Genomic DNA, 14,849 nt, shown 5'->3' on the forward strand with positions numbered 1-14,849 from the left:
AAGCCCCCCGGCGAATCAGAGCCCCCCCCCCGCCTACACCCCCCCCCCCCTACCTCCCTTCCTCCATCCTATACGCTTGTCTCCTGCTCTGATGGTTTCAGGCCTTATGAATGTTTATCGTTCCACGTGTCGTTTCTTACTTCCGTCGCATCGCTCTTGTAATCGTGGAAGTAGTCATTATTATTTTTTGACTGATCGAGAGACGTGCGTTCATTTACATTTTAGTCATTAAGCAGACTCTTCTACCCCAAAGCCACTTAAACAACTTCTGTGCAACTCTTGGCAGCTAAGGGTAAGTAAGATTGTTCGTCAAATAGTGAGTGATGGTGTCGAGTGCACGGTAGTATAGACATAATTATAGTAGGTAGTAATATATACATATTGGTATAGTAGGTAGTAATATATACAAGGTAGATTACTTGGTAGCAAAGTGCATACTAGTAAAAGACTGTAAGAAGGTTAGTAGTTTCTAGGGTTGGGTACCGTTCACGTTTGAACCGGTACCTGTGAATCGATACCGGTACCCAACGGTACCTTTTTTTTCTGTACTTTAGTAAAAAAAAATATTATCTACCTACCTCAGTTGTAAAAAATTTGTCAACTTCAAATTATTATTTATTTGGAACAATTTGTTATTATATAATATTGCAGCGAGCGTTGTCTGCATCTAGCTTTGTAAAGTGTAACCACACTTGCAACCGTTTTCGGCTTGCCATTGTCCACGACTGCTTTGTTGTTGAATCAAGTCAAATCCTAGGCAAGCGTGTATTGTGCGCGTGAATGTGCGGCACACTTCATAGGTTCCGTTTCGCGGGAAAGTAAGCGTTGATGTCACAGATTTTTATATTTTTTTGCAGTACTGAAATGTGGCACCGGTGGATCTCACGTGATTCGGTCGGTACCCTTAAGTACTGGATTCGGTACCCATCCCTAGTAGTTTCTTCATTTCAGATGTTGATTGAAGAACTGTGTTCTTGTGTGATGGTGCCCAACTAATAATAACCGTATGACTGCTCTTCCTTTACAGCCTGCCACAATGATGTGGTGAAGATTGTTGAGCTTGCATGCAAGCACGATGTTTGTTTGATACCATTTGGAGGTAAGTCTTCATATGCTATTAAGATATTCCTTTATTGATCCCCTTGTGGGAAATTCGGGCGTCATAGCAGCATGGAGGAGGGGTGGAGGGGAGGTACAGGTATGGGCAGGGTAATGGTAGAAAGACATAAATATAGGCAATAAAATACGAATATAAAAATTAGAAGAATAAACTGTGTAAACAATATAATTAACTCTTTGAGTATAAAAATATGAGACTTTGACAACACTGTTTATTTTTAGCGGATAAAGTCCACTCGCATACGGCCAGGTGTCGTTGTACCGCTGCTTTAAAATCTGGATTGATTGAAAACTTTAACAGATTGCAGAATGGGTACAATACAGTACGGCTCAATACACAATTGTTAAGGGGATGCAGACCAGAGAAAGACGTTTGTCTTGTTTACATCAGGGTCCCCCATTTTCAATTCATCGTAACATTTATGACATACACGACATACAGATAAACAGTACTGTTACATCCAGACATTTATGACATACAAGATATACCGTCGGTATTGTGATAGTAAAGGGTTAACCTTCTGTAGTGTGGCAGTGAAAGGGTTAACGTGCTGTCGTGTGGCAGTGAAAGGGTTAATCCAGTTTCAATTAGCCGTTGTACTGAGATGTTGGGGTGTAACCAGGGTTTGCACAAGGTCCTTGAAGTGCTTAAAGTGCTTGATTTTTTTACCCAAAAAGCCACAGCCTGGAATTCCTCAACAGCCCATTTTTTTTAACAAGGTGCTTAAAGTCCTTGAAATTCAAATCAACCATTCGCATTGAAAGTTGTTCATCCATGAACAAATTGTTCTGAATCAAGAAATTAAATTTCTTATTTAAAGTGTAACTAATTGTCGCAAATTGGTTTTAAGCCATAAATATTGGAAATTATAATTTTTCAATAAAAATAACTGCATTTAAAAGTTAATTATCCTTTTAAAAATGCCATTTTTAAAAAGAAAAATAGTGCTTGGGAAAGTACTTGAAAGTCCTTGAATTTCACTTTGCAATGTCTGTGGGAACCCTGGGTGTGACACACAGACGGCCTCCCCGTTCCATGTGACGCCACATCCATCCAGCAGCGTCACACCCCCCCTCTCCCATTGGCTGACTCGGCATTGCATATTATTATTAGCATTGATTTATACCGCTTGTGGTTGCTTCCTTCCTCCAGGAGGGACCAGTGTGTCCTGTGCTCTAGAGTGCCCCCCGGAGGAGACCCGCTCCATCGTCTCCCTGGACACGTCACAGATGGTAGGTGGCTGACCTGGGGTCTGTTGTTGCTCTGTTCAAACCTAAGCGACACACGGATGGTAGGTGGCTGACCTGGGGTCTGTTGTTGCTCCTCTGTTCAAAGTAAACGGATGGTAGGTGACCGACTAACTGACCTGGGGTCTGTTGTTGTTGTTCGTTTCAAACCCAAGCAACACACAGATGGTAGGCGACTAACTGACCTGGGGTCTGTTGTTGTTGCTCTGTTCAAATCCAAGCGACACACTGCAGGGCGTCTCAAGTTTCAAGTTTGTTTATTAATTGTCATAGTAAAGTACAGAATACTTTTCCATAATTCTTTTATTTTTTCTGTATGAGCTCCTGGGAGTGTGCTAGATACAAATATAATATAAGTGTGGTAAAGTGGGTGTTACGGTGAGTGTTTATTTAAAGTGTGTGCTCTCGTTCGATTATCTCTCATTGCACGATCGTAAGCGCGTTGTACAGAGTTCAGCAAGCGACTGTAAACGGAATATATATACATGTAACCATGTTCTCCATCTTGGTGTTGATATTATCGTATCAAAACGTACGTACGTATCGTATTTTTCTTTGTGCTGGATGCAGTTTTTGGTGCCCCCCTCTGGGTGGCGCTCTAGGCAACCGCCTATAGGAAGCTCCGCCCCTGACCCTGTCCCCTCGCCCTCAGGCAAACTGACACGGAACAAACGCCACAAATATACAACATGAGCCTACGTGCTCACAACACACCCACACACACACACCCACACACACGAGCAATACACAAGCGGTACTATTATACATTATCTTGAGAGTCGCACACTCCAAGATCAATCACATTCATTATTGATCCTTCTGAAGCTGCCTGGGGTCGACGAGTGGCCGCTGACCAATGCAGTCAGGAATTCACCCGCCGGCCAATTACATTTCTTGGCCCACTAAAAAACATTTGGGGGATTTTCTTTATTTTTTGAAAAAGACTGATTGAACTCTGACCTGACCAGCGAAATTGACTGATTTACCAGCCATACTATGCCATATTTATCAAGATGAGGCTGGTGTTTTTGCCTGTACCTTTTTTTTCAAAACCGGCTGATCCAGGAGCATAGAGCAGCTCTCCTACCCAGTCTGATTTATTATGATCCGACGGGTAAAACTGATCCTGGGTCAGTGCTAATTCCTCCGAGCGGTTGGATGTGGGAGCCGCTCGTCCACGTGGCGTTCCCACCAACCGGCTTAAAGGGACTGTTCAGATCTTTAAAGCACATTAAATTGTATGAACTGATGTAGTCGAAGCAGAGTCTTGGCCGAATGAACTGGGAAGCTTTTAGACCGGCGGCAAACGCCATCACCAAACCCACACCACAACATGCAGGCAAAGGGTTAACCACCTCCAAAACACAACCACGGTCTGACAGCTGACGGGCTGCGCTACCCGTGAAACGGCTCCAGCGTGTAGTACGACACCAGCTTTTATTTATTTTTATCCAGTTTTTCTCTTTTCTATTTTACTCCCATCCCAATTTACTTCTCGTGCCAGTTCTACCCTCCCCTGTCTTGAACGTTGCTCTCATATGCCCCCCACTGGCCGGTTGTAGTGAGGATAGAAGCCTTGCATCACGTGTCCCCTCCGGTACACGAGGAGGCAGCCTGTCTCATCTTTTCACCTGCCAGCGTGGACTCTCATTGGCGAGGTGTGACGTGTGGGAGGCTCGCACTACCCCCGCCATTTCCTGTCTCTGCTGTGCAGGCGTCCCGAACCGACCTGTAGGAGTCGCTGTCCACATCGTCCAGATTACCACCCTTCGACTTCCATCCGCTGACTCTGCCAATTGAGCCAGTATGACGGCCGGCCCAAGCCGGAGGAAACGCCGACAGCCGGATTCGAACCCGGTGTCTCTTGCGTTGGTGACGAGTGCAATGTCCGCTGCGCCACCCAGCCGCCCTACCAGCTTTTTGTTTTTATAAAAAAAGAATTGTAAGTAACTTCAGTTAATATAGTTTGCCTTTGTAGGGCAGTACTGATATAGTAGTATAGTACATACACATGTAGAGGGGTACGTATATAGTGGTATAAATACACATGTAGAGGGGTACGTATATAGTGGTATAAATACACATGTAGAGGGGTACGTATATAGTGGTATAAATACACATGTAGAGGGGTACGTATATAGTGGTATAAATACACATGTAGAGGGGTACGTATATAGTGGTATAAATACACATGTAGAGGGGTACGTATATAGTGGTATAAATACACATGTAGAGGGGTATAGATATAGTGGTATAAATACACATGTAGAGGGGTACAGATATAGTGGTATAAATACACATGTAGAGGGGTACAGATATAGTGGTATAAATACACATGTAGAGAGGTACAGATATAGTGGTATAAATACACATCTAGAGGAGGACTCTGCTCTACAAAGTCAAACAGAAGTTACGTCTTTCTTCGTAGGGCAGAATAGTGACTGGAGAATCTGAAGTGCTGGGGGACGTTATTGCCGTGTTAGAAACAGGGAAGCCTGTTGCCTGCGTGTTGTGAATGAAAACGTTCTGGTTTCAATACCTCGTTTGCTTTCCGGTTCACTGGGGAAACCAGCCAGAACTCGGACCACAAGACTCTGTAAAAGTAAGCAAATAGCTTTGCATCCGCTGGCAAGTATTTCACTTTAATGTCCAAAAATCCAAACTATCCATTTTAAAGCCCCAAACCATTTAAAAAAAAATGTTATCATAAGAATGTGGGGTTGTGTTCACATTCTTGAAGAGTTTGTTCTGTAGATGGAAAACAAGCTTTTTGAAACTTTCTTAACTCATTGTAACTTTTACTCCAGTGTTGACAAGCGGCCCTGGGATACAGAACATTTTAAAACTGGATTACCTGGTGTCGTGTTTTTCCAAGACCTCAGTCAGTGGACTAGAGAATTAATAGAATAGAATAGAATAGAAATACTTTTATTATCCTGAGTGAAATTGGACACTGCAAATCGCTCAACATTAAACATTTAGACGGGTCATGAATAAGAATAACAAAACAAATCAAATTGCCTAAGATAAGAGTAGAATAAAAATGGAATAAAATATACAGTAAGAATATACTGAGGTCTACAGTAGGTGTAGTATTGCACAGTGCTGTTTCAAAAGTAAGAGTCCAGGAAGATGGTAACTGTCACTCTGTGCTTAGTGATGCAGTGAGGCACTGATGCATTGTATAGTCTGATGGCTGTCGGAATGAAGGACTTCCTGTGCCGTTCAGTGCTCCATTTAGGTAGTGAGCCTAGCACTGAACATGCTCCTCCTGTCAGCCAAGAGACTGTCCTTGTTACTATTTTGTGTTTGGGGCTCCGAATTTGTTTACGTTTGGATCACAGATTGGGCCTTTAACTCATTCACGGCCAGCCGTTTTATCCATCCTTGTACTCAATGGGCCACCGCTGTAAGAGATAGGGATTTTCACTGTGCGTCGTGGTGTTTGCAGGGCTATATCTATATTCTATATTATAGCTATGGAGACAATACTATGGCTCATTTGACAGTAACTATCCCTCGTCCAACATGTGAAAAAAAAAAAAAAAAAAATAAAAAAAAAATCATGTATACGTTTGAGTGTTATACCGTGGTGAATATTGTATAGTTTCACCTGGCTAATTCCTGGTAACTGCGTTATGGAGCGATATGTGAATTTAGCTAAAAGCGTTCGCGTTGCTCGCCTGGACACGCTACTATTTCCAATCAAAGGTATATAATGGGTATTATGTTTCATCATGAATGCATGATCGTCATTCATGGGGTCGTTTTTTTATGCTTTGATCGCCAGCAACGGCATTCGTTTTGAATACTACATATGTTGATCGGCTGGATCTATATGAAATCATTGTAGGATCAAGGTGGAATTGACGTCGGATAGTCCTTACCTTTGATCGGGGTTATTCCAAAAAGAATATTCCAATTGTCTGATCGCGATTTCCAGTATTGATGTCGATCGGGTCCCTGACATGAAGTGGCACAAGATATGCCTCAAGTGTGCTGAACGTGTTTCAAAGTGCTCGGATGAAGCTATTTACTTGGCTTGGTCTAAATTCTCCGCCCGGACGACATTAGATGTGACACAGTGTAAAATAAGGTTTCAAAGGGTGGGCGATGCTGCCACCTAGCAGGATTCGGCTGGTATTGCACTCTCTGGTCTCAGAATGAGTTCCACCACTAACACAGGTCTGTGAGCCTGTAATAAATTAAAAAAAATCGAATAAAAGAGAAAACGACCAAAACCCGACTGTAATCTGGTATGGTGCTCAACCGCTGGCGAGATAACTCAACGTTACTCGTATGGCGCTGAATGGGTTCATTTATTTATATATATATATATTTTTTTTTGTATGTTTTTATTTCCATTACATCTTAGATCTGTAAAATAATTGATTCCCTCTAGGGGGTAAGAACTTTTATCACTGACGACGTCGAGCATCTCGGGCGGGCGGGGGTGGGGTGTGGTGGGCGCTCCTTTAGCCAATATCGCTCCTCCTAGACCTCCGCAGCGACACCCATCACGCTCCTTTAGCCAATAGCGCTCCTCCAAGACCTCAGTCACCGCCGGCGACGTCACCACACCCTGACACGGTGCCACGTCGCTCCCCGGCACACACACCACGGCCCCCCGTGACCCTTGCCCCAGGTGGAGGTGATATACAAGTCGCGCCCCCCCCTTTGGGAGACATAGATAGCAGTGACCGGTGCACCGGGTCAATGGTCGGAGGTCGGGCAGTTGCGAGGGAGGCACATGAAAGGAGCGCCGTGGCGGGAGAGCAGGGTTTATTACCCCCAGAGAATAATTGATGGCATGTGTGTGTGAGCAGGGCTCACGCTGTGTGTGGAGGGTAGTGGCTGAAACCAGAGGGCTGCTCGGGGGATTGGATGTTAAGGGAAACTGAGTAGCTTAAAAGCCACTAAGCTTTGAAGGTGCTGTAAGTGTTTTTCTAAATTTAAGTGGTGTACAATAATAGCTCTACATTCTGACAGTCGTCCCTGATATAGAGTGTCTGGTCAGTAACATGGGTCTCCCAGTCCCTCCACTCTGCAGTAAACAGCCATCACTGATATAGTGTGTCTGGTCGGTAACATGGGTCTCCCAGTCCCTCCACTCTGCAGTAAACAGCCATCACTGATAGTGTCTGGTCAGTAACATGGGTCTCCCAGTCCCTCCACTCTGCAGTAAACAGGAAATGCATCTTCTGGTATCCCCTCACACTTTATCCAATGCACGCTGTTCTTGCAGCACCTTACTAAGGTAAAAGCTGTGTTTAAAGTCACCAGAAGACGCCGTCAACACAAGCACATCTTTTATATAATTAAAAACCTACTGTACAGTCACGTAGAGTTGAGCAAAAAAATTGGTAGTTCTATTTAAGATGGGGGGGGGGGGGGGGGGGTCCGGTCGGTTATAAGCCCTTGGACTTTATGACCTTTCCTGCACATTTTAACAGTTTCTTCTTTTACTTTTTATTCCCGAATGCAAATAACAATAAATACAAATAAATGAACCATGCTGCCCGAGCTGTGGAAGTTCACGTTGCCCGTTCTGTTCCTCTTCACCCTGCAGAACCGCATATTGTGGATCGACGAGAAGAATTTAACGGCCCACATTGAAGCTGGCATCGTGGGGCAGGATCTGGAGCGAGCGGTAAGCGTCCCTCATCAACATGCAAACGGCTCCACACCGTCCTCCAGCCGGCATGCCGACTATTAGAAACATGTTCTGCCCTGAGAGAGGGTGCAGATTTGGTGCTGAACAATATAACGCCCCCGGATTCATATTCACATCGCTGTCGCCGTTTTCTGAAAAGACCAGTGCCATCTAGGCCCGTATATTTGAGACAGCTGCAAGATGTGCGTTCTTTTAGATTCGTTTTATTTATAATGCAGTTATAATATAATCGCTGATGCGATGAGTGAGTGTCGTCTGGCAGAGAACCAGGAACACTGTCTGACGTGAGGAGACTGGTCATCAGGGTCCACACCAGGTCCTTAAAGTACTTAAAAAAAAAAAAGTCAAGGCCTGGAATTGCTTGAAAACCCATTTTTTTAAACAAGGTGCTTAAAAAGTCCTTGGAATTCAACCAACCATTGGCATTGAAAGTTTTTTCATCAATGATTAAAAAATGTCTAGTAAAAGAAATGCTATTTCTGGATTTCAAACTGTTGGAAATTGGTTTTAAGCCATAAATATTGGATCGGATAAAATAAATAATACTAATAAAAAGTATAAAAAATACTTAAAACTGAATTGGATCCTTTTTAAATGCCCTTTTAAAATGAAAGTGCTTGGAAAAGTACTTGAAAGTCCTTGCATTTCATTTAGCAATGTCTGTGAACCCTGGGTCCTGAGAGGAGCCGTGGGGGATACATCCCCTCGGTTTGCAGGTCGTTTAGCCGCTGAGCCCGTTTTGTTGCTACATCAAAAGATGATGTACGGTTGGATGTCGTTGTTCTGATAATAGTTCAACATTATGGTAGAAAAAACACACGGAAAATAATGTCCAATGAAGTTATGTACTTGTACTGCGTGGCCGTCGTTTGATTGGGGGATGTCGATCTGGCGCAGAAGAAAATCCACCGATTTTGACATCGTTTTTAGTTTGGTTTATTTGACACGGCAAATAAAGGCACGTGTCGTAAAGAAATTCACTTTCATTCATGCAACAGACGGGAATCCCTCGTACACTCCTTAATCTCCTCCCGCCTCGACTACTGCAACTCCCTCCTCACTGGCATCACCTCCCGCTCCCTCCATAAACTGCAGATGGTCCAGAACTCAGCCGCCCGCCTCCTCCTCACTAACACCCGGTCCCGCGAACACATCACTCCTGTCCTCCACTGGCTCCCGATCAAGGAACGCATCAACTTCAAAACACTACTCCTCACCTTCAAAGCCATCCATAGCCTGCCCCCCCCCCCCCCCCCCCCTACCTGACTGACCTCCTTCTCCCCTACCGCCCCTCCCGTTCCCTCCGGTCCTCTTCCACTGCTTCCCTCACCGTCCCGTCATCCAAACTAAAAAGTTTTGGTGACCGGGCATTTTCACGAGCTGCACCCAGACTGTGGAACACCCTCCCTCAGACTCTCCCTCACTCTCCACCTTCAAATCCCGACTCAAAACCCACCTGTTCTCCCTAGCATACAACCTTCCCCACCCATAACCACCCTCCTCCAACCTACCACCTCCCCCTTCCCCTTCCCTACTTTCTCTTCCTCTCCTGCCCCCCCCCCCCCCCCCCCCCCCCTCTCCCCTCGGTTTCCTTACTTCCCTGACTGTTCCCCTGATGGACTCTGTATTTGTTACTTGTTACCTGTGGTTTTATGTCCTGCATATTCATACTGTTGCTTATTCCCTGTGGTTCTTTGTTTCTCTGTTCATTTGTTTTGCTCACTGTTGGCGTCTTTGGGTTCTTGAAAAGCACTTTGAATAATAATAATAATAATGCATTTTATTTAGTGTCAAGGATGACATCATAAAGTCCAGGACTTATCTCTATCATGGTCCCTGCTGTTACTGGGACAATACAATACACATAGATATGTACATGAAAACATCTTAAAAAGACAGTCACCTATGACAATACTACCTGCGTTTCTGATACATACAAATACTACTAAAAATAATGTTTTGTCTGTGATACATAAAAATACTACTAAAAATAATATTTTGTCTGTCTCTGATACATAAAAATGATGTTGTCTATCAAATATACTATTAAAACTAACATTTTGTCACTGCCGGGTACACATGAATGCTACGTCTTGTCACTGTCCCAAATACTTTAGCATCCAACTGCAGATTTTAAAACGTAAAAACGTCAAGACTCATTTCACAAACGCACTCGCCTCGCTCGAATGAATAACTAAATAAATAAAAAAAAAAATAAAACTAAAAAAGGGAATAAATCACGTGAATTGATTCACACGCAGGTTTCCTGGCTCCGTTCACCTAGCAGCAGCTCCTCGGCACGGGTCTGTCTGACAGCAGGTCTCAAACCCGCAGCGTCCGGAGCGCCGGCCGAGCCACGCAGCACCGAAGGGGTAGAGGGAGATTAGAGACGGGGGGCGCCGGCTGCGAGCAGATGGCACCATCAAGCTAATGCAGAAAGATGGGGAGCTGGAGAGCGCGCGGTGTTTGATGTGGAGGAATGCGTGAGCTGCATCTCAAACGGACTCCGCAGCTCCGCCAGGCGCTGCTCCCACACAGCAGATGGACCTGCGTTAAAAGCTGGCCTGTAATAAAATGTGGAGGCGTGAGTCTTGTGGTCTGCGTTTCTGGCGGCGGGGGTCGCTTGGTGGAGGGAGGGTGGGGGGGCACCCCGGGGTCTCGTCTAACCCTTATACTACAGCTCTCAAGAAGTACAGCGGCGAGCTCAGTGGATGTGCTGCAAACTTAGACCTACCCCACTGTTCGAACGCGCATATACTTTTAAACGAATGCCTTGTCTCCACTAGCCAGGGTTTAGCCGTGCTGTGGCCTTGTCTCCACTAGCCAGGGTTTAGCCGTGCTGTGGCCTTGTCTCCACTAGCCAGGGTGTAGCCGTGCTGTGGCCTCGTCTCCACTAGCCAGGGTTTAGCCGTGCTGTGGCCTTGTCTCCACTAGCCAGGGTTTAGCCGTGCTGTGGCCTTGTCTCCACTAGCCAGGGTTTAGCCGTGCTGTGGCCTCGTCTCCACTAGCCAGGGTTTAGCCGTGCTGTGGCCTCGTCTCCACTAGCCAGGGTTTAGCCGTGCTGTGGCCTTGTCTCCACTAGCCAGGGTTTAGCCGTGCTGTGGCCTCGTCTCCACTAGCCAGGGTTTAGCCGTGCTGTGGCCTTGTCTCCACTAGCCAGGGTTTAGCCGTGCTGTGGCCTTGTCTCCACTAGCCAGGGTTTAGCCGTGCTGTGGCCTTGTCTCCACTAGCCAGGGTTTAGCCGTGCTGTGACCTGTCTGGCACACAGTGAGCGTCTCCATTGTGGAGACCTGGCTGGACCCTGGCTGAGACGGCCACCTTTCACAACCTGGCCTGACCCGGCTGGGACTGTTGTATCAACATGGTTTAGCTTGTTGCCTAGCAACTGGAGTTTACAAGAAACAACGATTGTGACGCAAACCCAACCGTACCAAACTTGGCCATGGCTACTACTAGCCCCCAGCCAGGCTGAACATGACTAATGGAGACTAGGCGAGACAGTGGCTCAGGAGGTATAAATCGTCTGGTAATCGATTCCGCCTCTTCCCGGCAGCGTGTCGAAGTATGTCCTTGAGCAAGGCACTTAAACCCCAATTGCTCCCGATGAGCAGGTCGGCACCTTGCATGGTCGCCTCCGCCGTCAGTGTGTGAAGCACTTTGGATAAATGCAGTCCCAGGCATAATAATTCACACTGTAGGTGAGGCTGAATCTGTTTTTATTTGGACAGTGTTGTCAGGGGTTTGGGTGGTAGTTAAGAAAAAGATTAAAACTAAACTTAAAAAAGAGGCCTGACGTCACCTGCGTCTCGTGGACACATCCGGACCACAGGATTGACTGCTGGCTCGGCAGAGGAACCCAAACCCTGTTTTTATTCTATTTATTTTATACCTTTTTATTCTCCTCTCGCTCTTTCCACTTGGGCTTATTTTAGGCCGTAGTAAAAATCTATGACGCTATAAAAGCACAGTTGGAGCGTTACCGCATAATGAGTGTACAGTCTGACTCCACATCAGAGCTGGAATTTTGGGTATCCCCCCCCCCCCCCCCCCCCCCCCCTCTTTCGCCGCCTCGTTCTGTCTGCTGTTATAAAAACTCTTGTGGCTTTGTCTGCCGACCGCCGTTCACACTGCGGGCAAAAGTCGTAAAATCGGAATTTTTTTTTTAATCGTTTTGCTCTGATGTTTTCTTTTTGCATGACTGTGTGAACGGCACAAATCGACTCCGATCCTTTAAATTCTGATTTGGGCCACTTTCATATAGTCAACCTTCTTTCAAATAATGGCTTATGTCAGAGAAAAATGGAATAAACTGAAACGAATATAGAATTATATTATATTTATTAATCATTTCACAACTGGGTAGGAACAGCATGGGTGATTTTAAGGATGAAGGTGATTTTACCAGAGGTGGCAGCACCATCACGAAGAGATGACTTGGGTGAGCCGTAGGGGCGGAACAATGCATCGATCCTAAGGTGACGATTCAACTGCATCGGTTTGAAAATGTTAGAATCAAATAAAATAATTTTTTAACTTTTACACATTTTTCAAAAAAACATTGTAGGTTGATATATATTTGTTTGACCTATAGTCCATTCATGCTGAGTGACCCCCAGCCACATTTGTGTATTAAAAATGTTGGGGGGAAATAACTGATCAAATATTTATCAAATCAGATTACTTTATTCACCATATTGTATATACAAATGGAACATGATTCGACTGTACAGTGCATGATTATTTTTTTTCCACAAATAAGAATAACATAATAATAAATATAAAGTGCAAAACGGGACAGAACAGTGAGACAACGATGAGACTATAAAGTGCAGTGGTTGGGGACATGTATACAGTGCGGCACAAAGTTCAAGTCCAAAAGTCCAGCCCTAGCAGCTCACCATAGGGGGGGGTGGAGCAGGGGGTCACCTGACTCGTTTACCAGGCGAATCGACTCGTGGTCATTGAATCGTTGCCTGAAGAATCGTAATCTAATTGTTGTAGGGTCAAATATTTATACCCCTAGTAAGCCTTTAATAACTTAAGCCATTATTTTAAGAAGGTGACTGTATCCGTGATCCTAATCAGATACAGGTCTGATTCTTTTCAACACTACCTCGGTCTGAACAAGTCGCGCAACTTTCACACGACTTGTACGTCACTCTAGATTGACATTCGACACAGTTTTTTACGTTCAGTCTTTTATTGTTAATTTGTGCATGTGGGTCAGTTCAGGATGCTGGAATCTGATATTAATAAAAACATTAATTAATTCAACCTTTTATTTAAACTTTTTTTTTTTGTGATCAAATTTATTTTATTTTCAAACATGAAACACAACTCGCAACATAAGTCCCCTCCCTCACCACCCATCACAGCCACGATCCCCCACCCTCGAGAGCCCCGAGTCCGGCACCCCGGCGAGTCAGAGCATCATGCCTCTTTAACACCCCGACCCGCCGAGGGCCGGAAACCAAGGGCCCCCCCCACCCCTAGCCCGTGACACTCCGACACAATCAAAGGGGCCCAAAACACAAACATAATGGGCTTCCTGAGCCCCCTCCATCTACAGGCCCGGCAGCCGCGAACCCCGGAGGACCCGGAGTCCGGCGCCCCTCCGAGCCAAAGCATCACGCCTCTTTAATGCCTCGACCCGCAGAGACCCCGAACCACGCCCCCCCCCCCCCAGTCCGAGCCCACAACCACCAGACCCACAGCTAAAGGGGGCCCAGAATATATACATAATTAAAATTACAAGAGAAAACAAAAAGAAAAAACAAGTGGACAATGGCACTCGCTCGCTCTTCTCCCCCCATCCCCCCCCACACTCACCCCAGGACGACCTCAACGTGAGTTAAATACATAATATATAATAGATTATCTAGCAATTGAACGTTATATGCGCTCTTTAAGTTTTGCAACTGCTGCCGACCAGATAGCAATATTCGCTTCGTTAACCCCTAAAACTCGTGCAGTGGATATCTCCAGATATATCACATTGAGGTAGGTAAACTTTATTTAAACTTGAGGGACACTCTGGGTTTCCCTCGTTTACAGTGTCGTTGAGTAAACTACTAAAAGAGATGGAATAACGCTAAAAACAAGTAATCGCCACGATAACATCAAGTAAAAATGAGATTAAAAACAGGAAAATCAGACAAAAAACATACAATGACATACAATGGTTAACAATCAATGGTTAACAATCAATGCTATAGATTGTCCAAAGATTGGAAGAGTATCGAACGTTAAAGTAAGTAAAACTTGATTTGTATAGCGCCCTTCTTGGCACGAGTGCACAGTGCTTCACAGCATTTTTAAAACATCAGTAGAAAATGCAAGAAATAATACATGTGAACACCAGAATAGACGACTAAGAACAAAACAGACATGAACAGAGTGCATTGAATGTGTGAACATTAATGTGAACAGAGGGTCACCAGTCTCTTTTCTCTCCTCCCCCTCCTCAGCTCAATGAGAGCGGCTACTGCACGGGACACGAGCCGGACTCCATGGAGTTCAGCTCTCTGGGCGGCTGGGTGGCCACCAGGGCGTCTGGCATGAAGAAGAACATCTACGGCAACATCGAGGACCTGGTGGGTCGTCTGCTCTCCTGCTCTCCTTCTCTTCGTCTCGTCTCGTCTCGTCTCCCTCCCTCCCTCTCTTCTCCTCTCCTCCTGCTCTCCCTCTCTTATCCTCTCCTTCTCTCCCTCTCTTCTCGTCCCCTCCTTCTCTCCCTCTCTTCTCCTCTTCTCTTCTCCTCTCCTCGCCTCTCTTCCCCCCTCTCCTCTCTTCCCTTCCCCTCTCACTC

General features: G+C 45.4%; 1 protein-coding gene across 1 annotated transcript in view; it reads left to right on the forward strand.

Moving 5' to 3' along the window:
• agps (alkylglycerone phosphate synthase) overlaps positions 1 to 14,849 on the forward strand; it is a 141,471-nt gene that overhangs the window by 58,281 nt on the left and 68,341 nt on the right. Inside the window, exons 6-9 of the mRNA XM_084315228.1 lie at positions 1,028 to 1,099; positions 2,273 to 2,352; positions 7,937 to 8,017; positions 14,509 to 14,634. Of these exons, the coding sequence (XP_084171354.1) occupies positions 1,028 to 1,099; positions 2,273 to 2,352; positions 7,937 to 8,017; positions 14,509 to 14,634 (359 nt within the window). The remainder of the gene's footprint in view (positions 1 to 1,027; positions 1,100 to 2,272; positions 2,353 to 7,936; positions 8,018 to 14,508; positions 14,635 to 14,849) is intronic.

The sequence above is a fragment of the Notolepis coatsorum genome (genome assembly GCF_963971535.1).
Source record: "Notolepis coatsorum genome assembly, chromosome: 5".
Taxonomy (NCBI): domain Eukaryota; kingdom Metazoa; phylum Chordata; class Actinopteri; order Aulopiformes; family Paralepididae; genus Notolepis; species Notolepis coatsorum.